Genomic DNA, 15,318 nt, shown 5'->3' with positions numbered 1-15,318 from the left:
GACCAGAAAATGCCAGAATGACTGGTTAGATTACATTCCTGGGGAAGGCTGAAGCTGCAGTTAAGTATTAAGCCCTGGTTTGGTGATGTGGGCCTAGGAAAATTTATTCCATTTTGGGCCTGTGATTTTCTTTTTAACAATAGTTTATCATCAAATGACTGATTTATTTTTAATGAGAAGCCACAGCTCTATGTATTAATCCTCTAAACAATAACTTTTTGAAGTGTGCAATACATTTTTATGAACCATACAAAATTAATTTTCTCAATTCCGTTTATAAAATGACAAGCGATACTACAGCCTGTAGTGCCATTGTATATCAGTCTGGAGAGGGTTTCTGATGTGGACAGTGTATTAAACGCACTAGGGTCATACAATAACATGAGAAGATCCACTGTTCTGCTCCCCAGTGAAACTGGTGAAAGTTATTTTAAAACAAACATTTGAAGCCTCTGGAAATTATCCTAAAGGTAAATATCAAGTGAGGAAAATCTATTCAAGAAAATCAATAAAAATTCTGTGAGAAAGGGGAGAGTGTGTGGGATTTGAACAATGCCCACTCCCTCTCTGCTCTCAGCTCAGCAACTGAACAGTCCTCTCCAGAGTGCTGCACCCTGAACCAGAATACAAGTTTTTTCTAACTAAGCTTACAGCAAAGGGGCTTTTTCCAAGTATGGACAGGACTTCAGCATTACTGATCGTGCCCTCAGCTCCCTATTGCTGAATTTAAGTCCTTCATTGGTTCACATTGTGGGAGATCAAGATTTGGCCACCCTGAAATCTCTCTCTTTACCTTGGTTGTTTTCTCTAGGGACATTTGACCTCCCCCACTAACTGCCTAAAGAATTTGACAGAGGGCCGGCTCCGTGGCTTAGCGGTTAAGTGCGCGTGCTCTGATGCTGGCGGCCCGGGTTCGGATCCCGGGCGCGCCCCGAGGCACCACTTCTCCGTCCAACGCGAGGCCGAGTCCCACGTACAGCAACTAGAAGGATGTGAACCTATGACATGCAACTATCTACTGGGGCTTTGGGGGGCAAAAATGAATAAATAAAATCTTTAAAAAAAAAAAAAAAAAAAAAGAATTTGACAGAGTAACTCCTTCCTGGAACAGATCTTCTATCTGATGGCTGTAATATAATGTAAAATAGATGTTACAATAGAAAAGGCATCAACAAGCCCATCTTATGTCTCTCTGGCCACATTCTCTGGATGGCTCTGCAAGGAGTTGCCAGACAAACATTTACATTTATAAGGGAAATCTCCATTTGTAAAGGTATCTCCCTCTCTGTATTGGGAAAAGGGGGGATGGCCTCATTTCTAGAGACATATCAGTGTGGAAGGTGAGGACTTAAATCTGCATAATAACCTTACTCTTGTTTACTGTGCTTTAGTGGTAATCTCCTGTGACTGACTCCCCCCCCCCAACATCCTCCTTTGTCATTGGCTGAACATGGTATTTATTTATTTATTTTTTAATTTTATTTATTTATTTATTTTCCCCCCAAAGCCCAGTAGATAGTTGTATGTCATAGTTGCACATCCTTCTAGTTGCTGTACGTGGGACGCGGCCTCAGCATGGCAAGAGAAGCGGTGCGTCGGTGCCCGCCCGGGATCCGAACCCGGGCTGCCAGCAGCAGAGTGCACGCACTTAACCGCTAAGCCACAGGGCCGGCCCTGAACATGGTATTTAAGACGAGAATTTCTGCTATTGTGTTGAGAAACGCAGTGTCCCTGCTTTCTCCCATGTATACATGTTATTAAACTTGGTATTATTTTCTCCTGCTAACCTGTCTTGTTAATTATTTGGCCAGCCATAAGAACCTTAAGGAAAAGGGCAGAGGGAGATTCTCCCTCTCTCCCGACAACATGAACAGTAGGGACACCCTTCTTGCACCCAGCCCCTTCTCATGGTACAGAGGCTCTGCTGTGGTTATACTTTGCTGAGAATACTGGGCACAGATCACTCTTTCCCCAGCTCATGAGGTGGCTGTAGCAGGAGACAATCAAGAGGACCTCTGGATGGGCCGGCTCCGTGGCTTAGCGGTTAAGTGCGTGCGCTCTGATGCTGGCGGCCCGGATTCGGATCCCGGGCGCGACCCAAGGCACCACTTCTCCGTCCAACGCGAGGCCGAGTCCCACGTACAGCAACTAGAAGGATGTGAACCTACGACATACAACTATCTACTGGGGCTTTGGGGGGAAAAACATGAATAAATAAAAAAAAAAATCTTTAAAAAAAAAAAAAGAGGACCTCTGGCTTCTGTTTCTCCACTGCACTGATCACTCAGTCCCTAAACTTGGGATTGTCACCCAGGGAGAGGCTTCCTAATGTCGCCACCACAGCTCCAAAGTCCTGGCACAGAGATTTTACCTTAACATGGGAAAAAGCCAGCCATAAAATACAAATCGCTTAATTCCTTCCTGAAGGAATTAACTTGGCCAGCAAAAGATCATGAAAAATTTGAATCAAAGGACACTTGCAATTCAGTGGAGAATGAGGTGGAAGGCAATTAGTAGACTTGAGTATTTAATGAAGATACAGCTTAGACTGTAAGATGCCTGGTTTTTTGGAAAGATCCAGGGAATTAGACTGCAGGGAGGATACTTCCAAGGGTCAGAAGAAATATCAAACAGTGACTTCAGAAAGTATTGCTACAGAGTGAGCCCTGATGGCCTAGTGGTTAAAGTTCGGTGCTCACTGCTTCAGCTGCCTGGGTTCACTTCCCAGTCATGGAACCACACCACCTATCTGTCAGTTGACATGCTGTGGTGGCAGCTCACGTAGAAGAACTAGAACAACTTACGACTAGGATATACAACTATGTACTGGGGCTTTTGGGAGGAAATTAATTAATTAATTAATTAATTTTAAAAAGGAAGTATTGCTACAAAGGAGCCAGAATTTCACTGGAGTATTTGGTAGAGCAACTTATACCCTCAGGACATTGGTAAAAACAGCAGAGCAATCAGCCAGCACTTAATCTAGTTTAACCACTGGGTGTGTCCATGAAAGAGTAAGGGAGCCCTACCAGCACAGTGTCTCACGACAGTAGACATAGCCAAAGCCATGCCCGATTCTAGGAGCTATATTAGAGGTTTCACCCTGTGTGGAGGACATAGACAACTAAAATCATCTGCCTAGTCATTGAACAAATAAATAAGCTAATAACAATAAAAAGTCCCAGTAGGAAAGGGACCAGTACCCAACAGTTGCTACAATATATTACGTAAAATGTCTGCTTTGCAACAAAAATAAAGAGACATGCAAAGATACCGGAAAGTAGGAACTATACACTGGGGAAAAAAATAGCAATTAAAAAAATTACCCAACTCTTATAGGAAACCCCAGTAAAATTAAGAAGTGATGTTTCAGCAGAGAAAAGGGAGGTTAGAAGACAGAGGGATAACGTATTCTAAGCGCACAAAGACAAAACCTGTCAACCAAGAATCCTATATTCACCAAAATTACCTTGTAAAATATAAAGGTGAAATAAAGACTTTCCCAGATTAACAAAAACTGAGAAAATATATTAATAGCCAACTGCCTTATAAGATTACTGAAGGAGTTCTTCAGGTTGAAAGCAAGTGACCCAGGATGGTAACTGATAACATAAAGAAACAAAAATGTCAGTATAAGTAATTATGTAAATACGAAAGACAGATTAAATACCTATTTTCTCCTTTCTTCTCTCAGCTGGTATCAGAGGAATTGCATAAAATACTCTGTATTTAATGTGCTGTTGTGCTTACTACAAGTAGAAATGTAATACATGTGTAATTTGTTTCTCATTAAAAGCACAATATTCATGGGTGGAGCAAAGCCATGTTGTGCTAATGAAGTGACTACAGATGATAAAGAAATAAGTGTAACAATGTATTATCGATTATGTCATTAATAGATATAATCTGCGTAACAATAAAACCACAAAAATGGCAAAAGAGAATAGAGCTATATATGAGTAATGATTCCATGTATCACTGGAATTAAGGTAGTGTAAATCCTTCTTATATATTAAGAAGTATATGTTAAATAGTAGAGCAAGCCTTAAAAAATAACTTGAAAAATATAGTGAAGAATTCATTTTAATTAAAATGCCACTTTAGAAGATATTCAATTAATGCAATATAAACCCATAAAGGAGAAGAGAAACTAAAAAGAACATGAGAATTGTAGAAAACAAAAAGTGAAATGGCAGATGTAATTGCAGATATGTCAGTAATACTAAATGTGAATGGATTACATTATCCAAATGGAAGGGAATGTCACCTCAGGATTAAAAAAACAAAAAAAAACATGATCTAAATATATGCTATGTATAGGAAACACACTGTAGATTGAAAGATACAAACATAAGTAAAAGAATAGGAAAATATACATCTGAAAATAGCCTTCACAAGAAAGCTGGAGAGATGATACAAATATCTAGCAAAATAGACATTAAAACAAAAAACTATCACTAGAGATAATGAGGAACATTATATTACACTTGAAGGGTCAAAGTTTATGGCCTGCATCTAAAACAGTACAAAGAAATTAATTTGTAGCCGTTAATGCCCATACTAACAGAGAAGAGAGATCTCAAATCAATAACCTAATCTTTTACCTTAACAGACTTGAAAAGATGAGGTACCAAACCCAAAGCAAGGAGAAAAGGAAATAATAAAAATTAGAGCAGAGATTGATGAAATGAGGAATAGGAAAACCACATAGAAAAATCAATGAAACCCAAAGTAGATTCTATGGAGATATTTAAAAAATTGACAAATGTTTAGCTAGGCTGATCTACAGAAAAAGGGGGAAGATTCAAATTCAGAGAATCTGAAAGAAAGGAAAATATTACTACTGACATTATAGAAATAAAAAGGATTACAAAAGAATTCAATGAACAATTCTGTGGCAACAAATTAGATAACTGAGATAAAATGCACAAATTCCTGAAAAGGCCCAAAGTACTGAACCTAAATCAAGAATAAATGGAAAATCTTCATAGAAGTATAAGAAGTCAAGGGGTTGAATTAGTAAACAACCAACCACCCACAGAGTAAGGCTAGGCCCAGATGCCTTCAACACAGAATTCTCTGAAACATTCAAAGATTCTTTAATACCGATTCTTCATACACTCTTTTAAAAATTAGATGGGAGAGAAATGCTTTGCACTCATTGTGTGAGGCCAGTACAGCAAACACCAGCAAACCCAATCCAGCAGCATATAAAAGAATCATATACCATGAGCAAGTGGGGTTTATTCCAGAGATGAAATGTTCACTTAACATCTCAAAATCCATTTATGTAATAAAGGACATCAATAGAATAAGAAGCAAAACTGGCAGATCATTTCAAAAGAGTCAGGAAAAATAATTTGCAAATTCCAGTACACTTTTATGATTAAAACACTGAGATTACCAGGAATAGAAGGACATTTCCTGCTGTCATAATGAGCATCTATGGAAATGCCACAGCTAATATTGTATTTAATTGTCAAAGACTGGATGCTTTCCCCTGAAGATAAGGAACCAATGAACGACGTCTGCTCTTGTCACTTCTATTCTAGAATATACTGCATATTTTTGTCACAGCCATTATGCAAGGAAAGGAAATAAAATACATAAAGATCGCTTAGAAAGGTGTAAAACTATCTCTACTTCCAGGTGAGATACCTTGTTTTTAGAAAACTCTGAGGAATCCACTAAAAAAATGATTAGAACTGATAATTAAGGTCGGCAAAATGGTAGGATACAAGATCAAAATATAAAAATCAATTGGATTTCTATTCACTTGAAATGAACAATCTGATAATGAAATTAAGAAGTGCATTGAGAGTAAAAACAAAAGAAATAAAATACTTAGGAATAAATTTAGCAAAAGATGTACAAAATAAATATTCAAAAAACTGGAAAATATGGTCAAAAGAAATTAAAAATGTATAAATGGGAAAACCCCAATATAGTGGAACAGGAGACTTAACATTGTTAAAATGGCACTATTCCCCAAATGATCTGAGAGTCAGCACATACCTGTCATGATCCCAGGTTATTCCTTTATACAAATTGGGAAGCTCTTTCATAAAATTATGTGAAATTGCAAGGGAACCAGATTAGCCAAAACAATCTTGAAAAAGAAAAATAAAGTGGTAGGGCTAACATTTCCTGATTTCAAACTTTGTAATACACAATGGTAATCAAGAGTGTATATTACTGACACAAGGATAGACATAGAGATCTATGGAATAGATTGAGATTTGAGAAAGAAACCCCATACATCTGTAGTCCACTGATACTTGAAAAAAAGTGCCAAGTATGGGCAAGAATAGTCCTTTCATAAATTGGCGCTGGGCCAAGTGGATAGCCATATGCAAAAGAAAGAAGCTTTATCCTTACATTACACCACATATAATAATTTACTAGAAAAGATAAAGACCTAAACATAAGAGGAAACTATAACACACAGATAAAACATAGGAAAAAATTCATCAGCTTGGATTTGGCAAAGAATTATTAGATATGACACCATGAACAAAAACACACAAAAAAATAGGTAATTTGTACTTCATCAAATTAATGAGTTTTCTGCTTCTAAGCACACTGTTAGGTGAGTGAAAAAAGCCTTTGGAATCGTTATGCACTTTCACTGGGAATATAAAATTATGTTGGTGGTATGAAATATAACATGGCAATTCTTCCAAAAATTACAAACTGAGTTACCATCTGAACTAGAAATTCTGCTTCTGGGAATTGAAGTAGAATTGAAAGCAGGGATTCATATATGTGCACTCATGTTTATATTAGCATTATTCACAACAGCCAAAAGGTGGAAGTAACCCAAGTGCCCATCAACAGATGAATGGATAAAAAAAAATTGGCACATACATACAATGTGTATTATTCAGCTTGAAAAAGAAAGCAAATTTTGACCTGTGCTATAACTGAACTGTACACGTAAAAATGGTGAAAATGTAAATTTTATGGTATGTGTATGTTACTACAATTAAAAGAAAAATTTTTAAGGCAAGAGAGCGAAAACACAACCCGCAAAATGGAAGAAAATTTTGCAAATCATGTATCTGACAAGGAACTGGTATCAAAAATATCTAAAGACCTCTTAAAACTTAATTATAAAAAGTCAAATAACTCTATTTAAATATGGCAGAGGATCTCAATGCACTATTTTCCAAGGAAGAAAGACCAATGGCCAAGAGCATGTGAAAAGATGCTGGGCATCATTAGTCATCAAGGAAATGCAAATCACAACTCCAGTGAGATGCCACTTCACGACCGCTAGGATGGCTAGAATTAAAAAGTGAGATAGGGCCGGCACCGTGGCTTGGCGGTTAAGTGCGCGCACTCCACTACTGGCGGCCCGGGTTCGGATCCCAGGCGAGCACCCATGTGCTGCTTGTCCGGCCATGCTGAGGCCACGTCCCACATACAGCAACTAGAAGGATGTGCAACTATGACATAAATCTCCTGGGGCTTTAGGGGAAAAAAAAAAAGGAGGAGGATTGGCAATAGATATTAGCTCAGAGCCGGTCTTCCTCAGCAAAAAGAGGAGGATTAGCATGGATGTTAGCTCAGGGCTGATCTTCCTCACAAAAAAAAAAAAGAAAAGATAAGTTTTGTTGAGGATATATTTAGAAATTTGAACTCGCATACATGGGTGGTGTGAATAGAAAATGATGTAGTCACTGTGAAAAAAGGTCTGGGAGTTCCTTAAATATAAAACCTAAAATTACCATATGACCCATCACTTCCAATCCTAGGTGCTTAGTTTGTGTGTGTTTATGTGTGTGTGTGTTATGAGAAGGCTTAATTCACTGTCAGCAAATTTGAAGTATACAAATTGTCCATGTATATCAAATCACCACATTGTAGTCTTTGAATATTGACAATTTTATTAGCCAATTATACTTCAGTAAAGCTGGGGGCTGGGGAAAGAGTTTCCAGGTGCATCCCACATTTATATAAGGATTTATTGTTTTTCTTATATCAGTGAAAATAGGAATCAGTTGCCTTAGGGATATTATAGTGGTTACCATTTGAGAGGTCTTTAGGGACACGGGTAAAAACTGATCTAAAATAAATTTCCATCCAGTGTAAAATGTACACCTGAGACTTTAATAAACACATGTCAGACCCTGTGGTTAGACTGTTACTGCACAAAGATTGGGTTCTCCTACCTGATGAACATTAAAAAGCCAAATATTACTGCATCAACTTTTGGGAAAAGAAAGCAGCTTTTTTGCTAGATTGGTCTGCAAGGAGACAGGAGGCATATCCTCTCAGATCTGCCTCCCTGATTCAGGATTTGGGACAAAATTTAAGAGATTAGGGAGAACAGTCCTTGCACACAGAAACGCTGGTGGGGCAGGTTTGATTGGAGGGCTTTAAGCACTTATGGTAAGATTTTAAACATTTATGGTGAGGTTTGAAACATTTACGGTAAGGTGGGGAAGGGGTTTTAACACGAGATCTTCCTGGACTGTGGACCCCTCACCTCTGATGCGAGTCCGCCTTTCAAGTTCTGGTCATGTCCTGGTCCTTTGGTTCCATGGGGAGGAGAGTCTTTGGTTCCCATGTCATTTCAAGTCAAGATTTCCTCTTCTGTGCATAGTCTGGCTACGTGACTTTGAAAATTTTCTGAAAAACAACTCTTAATCACACTGTTGATAAGTGATAGGGTCAGTTTGAACTGCTGCTACTGGGTCTATGGTTACAAGACTGAGTGGAGTCCTTTCACACAAGGTAGGGCCGTGGGATTCAGACTTCCCACCAGAGCCAAGTGCTCTGGGATTTTTGAACAAGTACCAAATGAGTGGAGTGGGGAAGGGATGGGTGGAAGGCTCATTGCTGGCAAGATTCAAAGATTAAAATGGAGCCTGACTCTTTATTACATATGGTGAGGTCACATTCAAATGTCTGCATTTCTAAACAAGTCACAGTTGCGTGATTGGCCTCACAGACTTACACCAAGCCCTTGACCTCTAGAGGACATAAGACCCTCTTGTTTCAGTGTGGCCTGGCGCAGGCCACGCTCATGCTTTGCAATTTCTTGTTTCATTTGAAAACTCAGTCAGGAATTCCTGCTGCATACCTGTGCCCATGTGTTCACAGAGAGCTGGGTGAAAGGAGTAGAGGCAGCCCCAGGCCAGGAAAAAGTTCTGTTTAAGTGCAAATGTGCCAGGTGAGTCAGGTTCCGGTCCGCTAGGGTATCAGGTTCCCCTGAGCCACACAGCCTCCAGCCCGCTGTCACTCAGGCACAAGTGGGCAGGGCTATCTGGACTGTCCAATCGGGAGCTGCTGGGTGGGACGATGCACCGTGCTGAGCTGGAGGTCCCTCCCGCTGTGCTCGGGATGGATTATCGCCTGCTCTTAGGGTTACCCCGTGGCTGTGCTGCAGCCTCGGTCACTTTGTGATCTGCACTGGTCATGGGAGTCCCAGGAAGGACTCAGGAGACCTAGAAATGGTGAGTGTGCGGCCCCGGGTGAGGAGACGGGGAGGAGGGCTGGTCGGAACCGGCCGTGGCGGGACCGGCCTCCCCGCGGTCACCTCCGAGTCTGCGGACCCGAGTCCGCGGGGGCGCCGCTCGGACCTCAGTCCCCTCCGGCCGCAGCGTGGGGGCCGGGCCCGCAGCCGGGACCCCGGGCGTCCTGTGGTCACTGCGCGCGGCGACTGCGGCCCCGGAGCCTCTCTGGGCAGCTCTGCGCCCGCAGCCCCGCGTGTCCCCAGATGGTGCGGTGACCACGGGGAGGGTCATCGGGGACAGTCGTGACTCAGTTTCTGGGGATCGTTTGTGGGAGGAGCTGTGGTCTGTGGGGTCCCCAGTGACTCCTTACTCGCCAGGGGCACCTGTTGTCTCCTGAGTTTTCCAAATGTTTGGGGAGCAGAGTCTCAAATCCGTGACCCTGGCCCCACAGCCTAGCTCTTCCAGGGCTGACAATAAGTCCCTAAATTTTCAGATCCCCCTCTGCATTCCCAAAGCCAGTTTCCTCTCAGATTCACAGCACTGTTATCAACTATTCGTCCTCTGTGGTGCATTTCAAAAAGACCCAATATTTTAACTCTTTATTGTTTCTCCCCAGCACCATGGATGACTCTTTTTTAAAGATTATACTTGTCTGTAGATGTTTTACGTGAGAGGAAAGCAGAGAATAATCACCTGGAACTACACTGCATGAAATCCCTTTGCCTATCCCCCCAGGATCTTTCTGGGAACAGACGTGCTATGGAAAGTCCTGTGGGTGGGGGTTCCTCTTGAGACAGTTTCCTGGGTGATCTGTACTGTGGGCACTGCCCTTCCCAATGTTTATGACCTTGAAAAGATTTATTTACTTATTTAAGTCTCCATTTTTCAATAAGGTGAATATACTTAATCAGTAGAGCTTGGAAGACAGTATAAAATATTTCCAAACAGGCAACCAAGAGGTGAATTTCAGAAAAAAAGAAAATCTTCCGATGTTACATTCCATTTGTTAAGAATACTTGTTTCACTTTTTCGTCACCTGAATGTGTGTAGTAAGTTTCTGAGGTCTATTCTTTACTTTTGGGTGTTTTCAAATGAAATTCCAGAGTTTAGAATTGCAGACCACAAGTGTTTGTGTGATTGCTTGCTGTGGAAATAATAATTAGCTGACATCTTTTTTTTCTGAAAGGAATAGATATTTGGGGTTTCTAGTTGAACTAGTAAATGTGCCTTTTAATTTTCTCCAATATATTCCACAGAAAGACTGGGCTTAAATGATTATTCAAACACGGGGTTTGTGTCATTTAAAATAACAATCACGTTCCAAAGCATCTCCAGTGGGGAGCAGAGGCCTGCACTCAAAGACCCAAGCTAAGGCCCCCTTGGGCCTGCAAAGGGAAGGACTTGAAGGTCCAGTTGTTCTTCCTGGGGAGCCTCCCCCTGCAGGTGTCCTGCCTGCTCACACCCACCATGGAAGGAGCCTCTATACTGAGAGGAGCTGCAGGGCCCTGGAAAGCTGGGGTGCACGTGCACATGGGGGTGGGGAGTGATGCCCTTTCTGAGGTTGTGGTTGTCGTTCCTTAGGCCTGGACATTTTAAATGTTATGTTTGAGTTTTGCATCCACACTGTAGGTGCACTGAGAGTAATTTGTGCACATTGAGAAAGTCTGTCAAGATCAGGTGTTCTGTCCTGTGGACAGAGGGTTTATGAATATTTGGGAGTTCATTTGGGTCAGAACCTTAAACTGAATCCTCCTGAGAGTTTCCTCAGTTGTGAGAAGGGAAGCCTGGGGGAGGCAGTGCTTCCATGCTCACAGGAGAGGGGAGGGTGTGTGGAGCCCCCAGAGTTCATTCCTGTGGCTGCCCGGGTGTCTCCACCCTCCTTCACCAGGGACTGACCCACTCCAGGGGTTCTGTCTCAACCAGGAGAATCTAGACCCCAAGTTTGGGAATACGGTCATTTTCTGAACGTGAATTTTCCTTGTGAACTGTAGGCAGGTAGGCTGCTTCTCTGAGCCGATTCGAGTATTCCTGTTTCTCTGCTTGTACGTTTATCAGTTGAAGATTGCAGCCCTTTGATTCTAGTGTCCACTAGCACTTGGCATTTTAAAATGTAAGTTTATTAAGAGAGAGGATGTGATTAAGGCAAGAAAATTGTGGAACCAAATATAATTTTTGTTCCATTTAGGCAAGAGAGTCTCATGATGTGAGATGGGTGTACTTAAGTTCTCAGGTACATTTTCCATTTTTAGGTCAGTTTTTGTGTGTCCGTGTCCCTAGAGAACTTTGACATTTAAAAGGCTGTACTATTCCTAAGGCAAATGAATTCCTATTTTAATGTATGTGAGGAAAAAGCACTTGAATTTCTATTTTCATTGATAAGAGGACACATGTGAAACACATAAATCTTTGGCTTCCGCGTTTATTGCAAGGCTTAATTGCAAACCTCTAATGTATTATAACATACTACTCCTTCCTAAAAATATCCCCAGTGTGCAGTATAGCAGAGGGGCAAACTATAATGCCCCTTATCCTTTTAGTTAGAATGGGTTTGGTAAGTTGTTTATGGTTTACACTTTTATATCCATTAGTGTTTAAAGGGTTAAATCTTGGAGTTGTTTCCTATGTAGAAATGTTAAAATTAAATTAATTTTAAAAAGCAAGAGTTAATGAAAGATAATGATCAAGCATAGGAAAATATGGTATGTATAAATTTCTCTATATTTTAAATAATACATGAGAAGGTTAAAAAATTCCTAAGAGAGGAAACTAACTTAAGGAGACTCCCTGCCTGCATGTCCTGCCCCACTCCTCTGCTCTCACTCCAGCCCCCCTCAAATGACCAGTTTTGATCACTGCTTCATCATCCTGTTAGTGTTTCTTTCTATAAAAACAAGATAGTGTGAGGGGGCTGGCCCAGTGGTGTAGCGGTTAAGTTCCCGCATTCCGCTTTGGTGGCCCAGGGTTCACTGGTTCGGATCCTGGATGGATGCAGACCTACTCACCACTCATCAAGCCATGCTGAGGCGGCGTCCCATATAGAAGAGCTACAACTCTACAACTATGATATACAACTCTGTACTGGGGCTTTGGGGAGAAAAAAGGAAAAAAAAAAAAAAGGAAGATTGACAACAGATGTTAGCACAGGGCCAATCTTCCTCAAAAAAAAAAAAAAATGGAAACAAAAACCAAGAGAGTGTGAATGCCTGTTTTTCTTATTCTGTCTGTTCTTGTACTGAGTGTCCAGGGTCCACATATTTGGTGTTTGGCTTCTGAACACTTAAGCCTCACCCCTCCCTTTCCCCTAGGCCTTCTTGTCTGGACGGGCTGATGAGAAAGCCTGGAGGCTCCTGCACTGTGAGCTGCTGCTTGCTGGGCAGCTCCTCCTGTGAGCTGTGCTGCCCTGTGTGCACTGTTCACCCACCACGCCTGGGTCTATATACAGAGGACTCTGAGTTGCTAGTTTTGGTAACTCCTTGTCCTTTGGGAGCAGGAGTCTAGGCATGAGGCCCTCCTTAATGTGGTCCTTGGTCAATGTCTTCAGTGGCATCTATCTGTGAATTTAGAGTGAAGGTGAGACTGAGGCTGGAGTTGCCTTGATATTGGGGGGCCGGGTTACGAGGAGGATTATGCTCTGTGAAGGAGGTAAGCCCGTCATATGGTCATTCCCTAAAGAGTAATTATTTCAGAGAGAAAGAGAAGAGACAAGAAAATGCAACCAGTAGGTGGCAAGATTACAGAGGGCTCGCCAGGGCCCCTAAGTAATTTTGCTGCTGCTGCCACCACTGTGTCTATTGCAACAAAGATCTTGACATGCTGGGTTATTCTGGGCAATACCAACAGTCTCTGTTTGACACATCAAAGAGACTAGTTTAACCCCAACTTAAGCCTGGGTTACTTAAACTCTATAAAAAGCAACCAGTTGTCATGGAGGAGGCCTCTAACCCTGATGGCAGCGATTCGAGGCTCTCAGGAGGAGGGTTTTAAGTTGTCCATAGGCTTCTGATTGAAGAAACTGCCCTGGTCCCCACACTATATGCCATTAGAGCTGCTATTGTCAGCAGGTACTGAGATCTCTTGAAAATAGAGGCTCTCACAAGCACTGAGCATGTGACCCTCTACTGAGGCACTTGTTATGCCTTTGGCCCTGGAAATAGCACCCTACCACCTGAGCCCAGCTACTGACGCTTACTTGTGATATGATGGAGCCTTACCTTGGCCCTGTAGCTTACACCACCTGCAGGAGGGCATGACCTTTGTTTCTTCAGTTCGTTGAAAGATGCTCTGGTGATGAAGGAGGTCACCCCTCTCCCAGACACCTTGGTTCCCTGGGTAGTTCCTCAGGATTAACTGAATGCACAGCACTGGGGAGTGCATAGACTTCAAGGACAGCAATACACATTCATACATGATGGAGCTCAGTGGAGAGTTGCTGCTCTTCATCCCTTAATTGGGACATCCCTGATGAAGAACCACACCCAGTGATCAACAGAGTTAACCAAACATCAGGCAACGATCTTACTGCCTGTCAAAAATTGGCCTCATCTGCATATGTTCACAAACTCTTGGCTGATTATCTAAGAGGATGCCCCTTTGTGGTAAAAGAACTCTGGGAATTTCATGATTCAGAGATACTCAAAATACGAATCAAGGTAACACTGATCTGCACGTTACTAGGTCTACAATACAGGGACTCACCAGGACACTCATTATCCACCTTGGAGTTCTGACACTGCTGATAGTAACCGTGGCACCTCTCAGAGTATACAGTGCCCTGCTCTCCAACAAGGCACTTGGTGGAAGTTTCACCTCCCTTATGGGTCTCAGGCTCATAGAGCACCATACTGGCTTATTGAAATCAGTTGGATGAGAGATGTCCTGTTTCAGTCATCAGGGGTGAATTGTAATGAGTCTGTGTTCATCTTTTTTTTGAAAACCTTCAGTTTTTTTAGTGCAGTTTTAGGTTTACAGAAAAATTGATTAGAATTTACATAGTTTCCATATAAACCTTCTCTCTGAATCCACAATTTGCACTCTTTTTTCATATTTTGTGTTGCTGTGGTCCATTTGTTACAATTTCTGATCCATATTGCTGCATCACAGTGCTCAGTGTACATTAGCATTCTTTGTGTTGTACAATATGTGGGTTTTGGCAAATATATAATGACATGTGTCCATCATTTCTGTATCACAGAGTGTAGTTTCACTTCCCTAAAAATCCTCTGTGCTCCACCTATTGATTCATCCCTCCCTCCAACCCTCAAACCCTTCGGAACAAAAGATGTTTCTACTGGCTCATGCTCTCGTCTTTTCCAGAATGTCCTATTCTTGGAATCATACACCACATAGCCTTGTCACATTGGCTTCTTTCCCTTAGCAATATACTTTTGTGTGTGTGTGTGTGAGGGAGATTGCCCCTGAGCTAACATCTGTTGCCCATCTTCCTCTTTTTTGTACGTGGGACACCACCACAGCATGGCTTGAGGAGCAGTGTGTCTGTCCATGCCTGGGATTCAAACCTGCAAACCCTCGGCCGCCAAAACAGAGCACATGAACTTAAACCACTGTGCCACTGGGCTGGCCCCCAAGCAATATACTTTTAAGGTTCCTCCACGTGTTTTCATGGATGCCTCATTTCTTTTTATCACTGAACAGTATTTCATCGTATGGATACACCACTGATTTTTTGTCTGTTCAACACTTGAAGGACATCTTGTGTAAAACTCTAACTCTTACCAGTTATGAATAAAGCACCTATAAACATTCACGTGTAGGTTTTGTGTGAGCATACGGTTTCAACTCATTTGGAAAAATACCAAGGAGGCTTATTGCTGGATCTTACTCTGTACCAAGTGTATTT

At 41.7% G+C, this 15,318-nt stretch overlaps 1 protein-coding gene across 4 annotated transcripts in view; it reads left to right on the top strand.

Moving 5' to 3' along the window:
* LOC147912103 (uncharacterized) overlaps positions 1-15,318 on the top strand; it is a 54,201-nt gene that overhangs the window by 30,925 nt on the left and 7,958 nt on the right. The window contains exon 1 of one of the 4 annotated variants that reach the window (XM_087425986.1): positions 9,201-9,461. The exons of 2 other annotated variants lie outside the window; for them this stretch is intronic. Coding sequence is in view for 1 of the 2 variants with exons in the window: in XM_087425985.1 (XP_087282111.1) it covers positions 9,459-9,461 (3 nt within the window). In the remaining variant the exon portion in view is untranslated. Of the gene's footprint in view, positions 1-9,200; positions 9,462-15,318 lie in introns of those variants that run through there. One more of the 4 variants, XM_087425985.1, reaches the window with a different exon arrangement.

The sequence above is a fragment of the Ceratotherium simum genome, chromosome 39 (genome assembly GCF_057802395.1).
Source record: "Ceratotherium simum simum isolate JZ-2026a chromosome 39, ASM5780239v1, whole genome shotgun sequence".
Taxonomy (NCBI): domain Eukaryota; kingdom Metazoa; phylum Chordata; class Mammalia; order Perissodactyla; family Rhinocerotidae; genus Ceratotherium; species Ceratotherium simum.
Note: the sequence above shows the minus strand (reverse complement) of the source record. Positions and strands in the feature narration are given on the sequence as shown.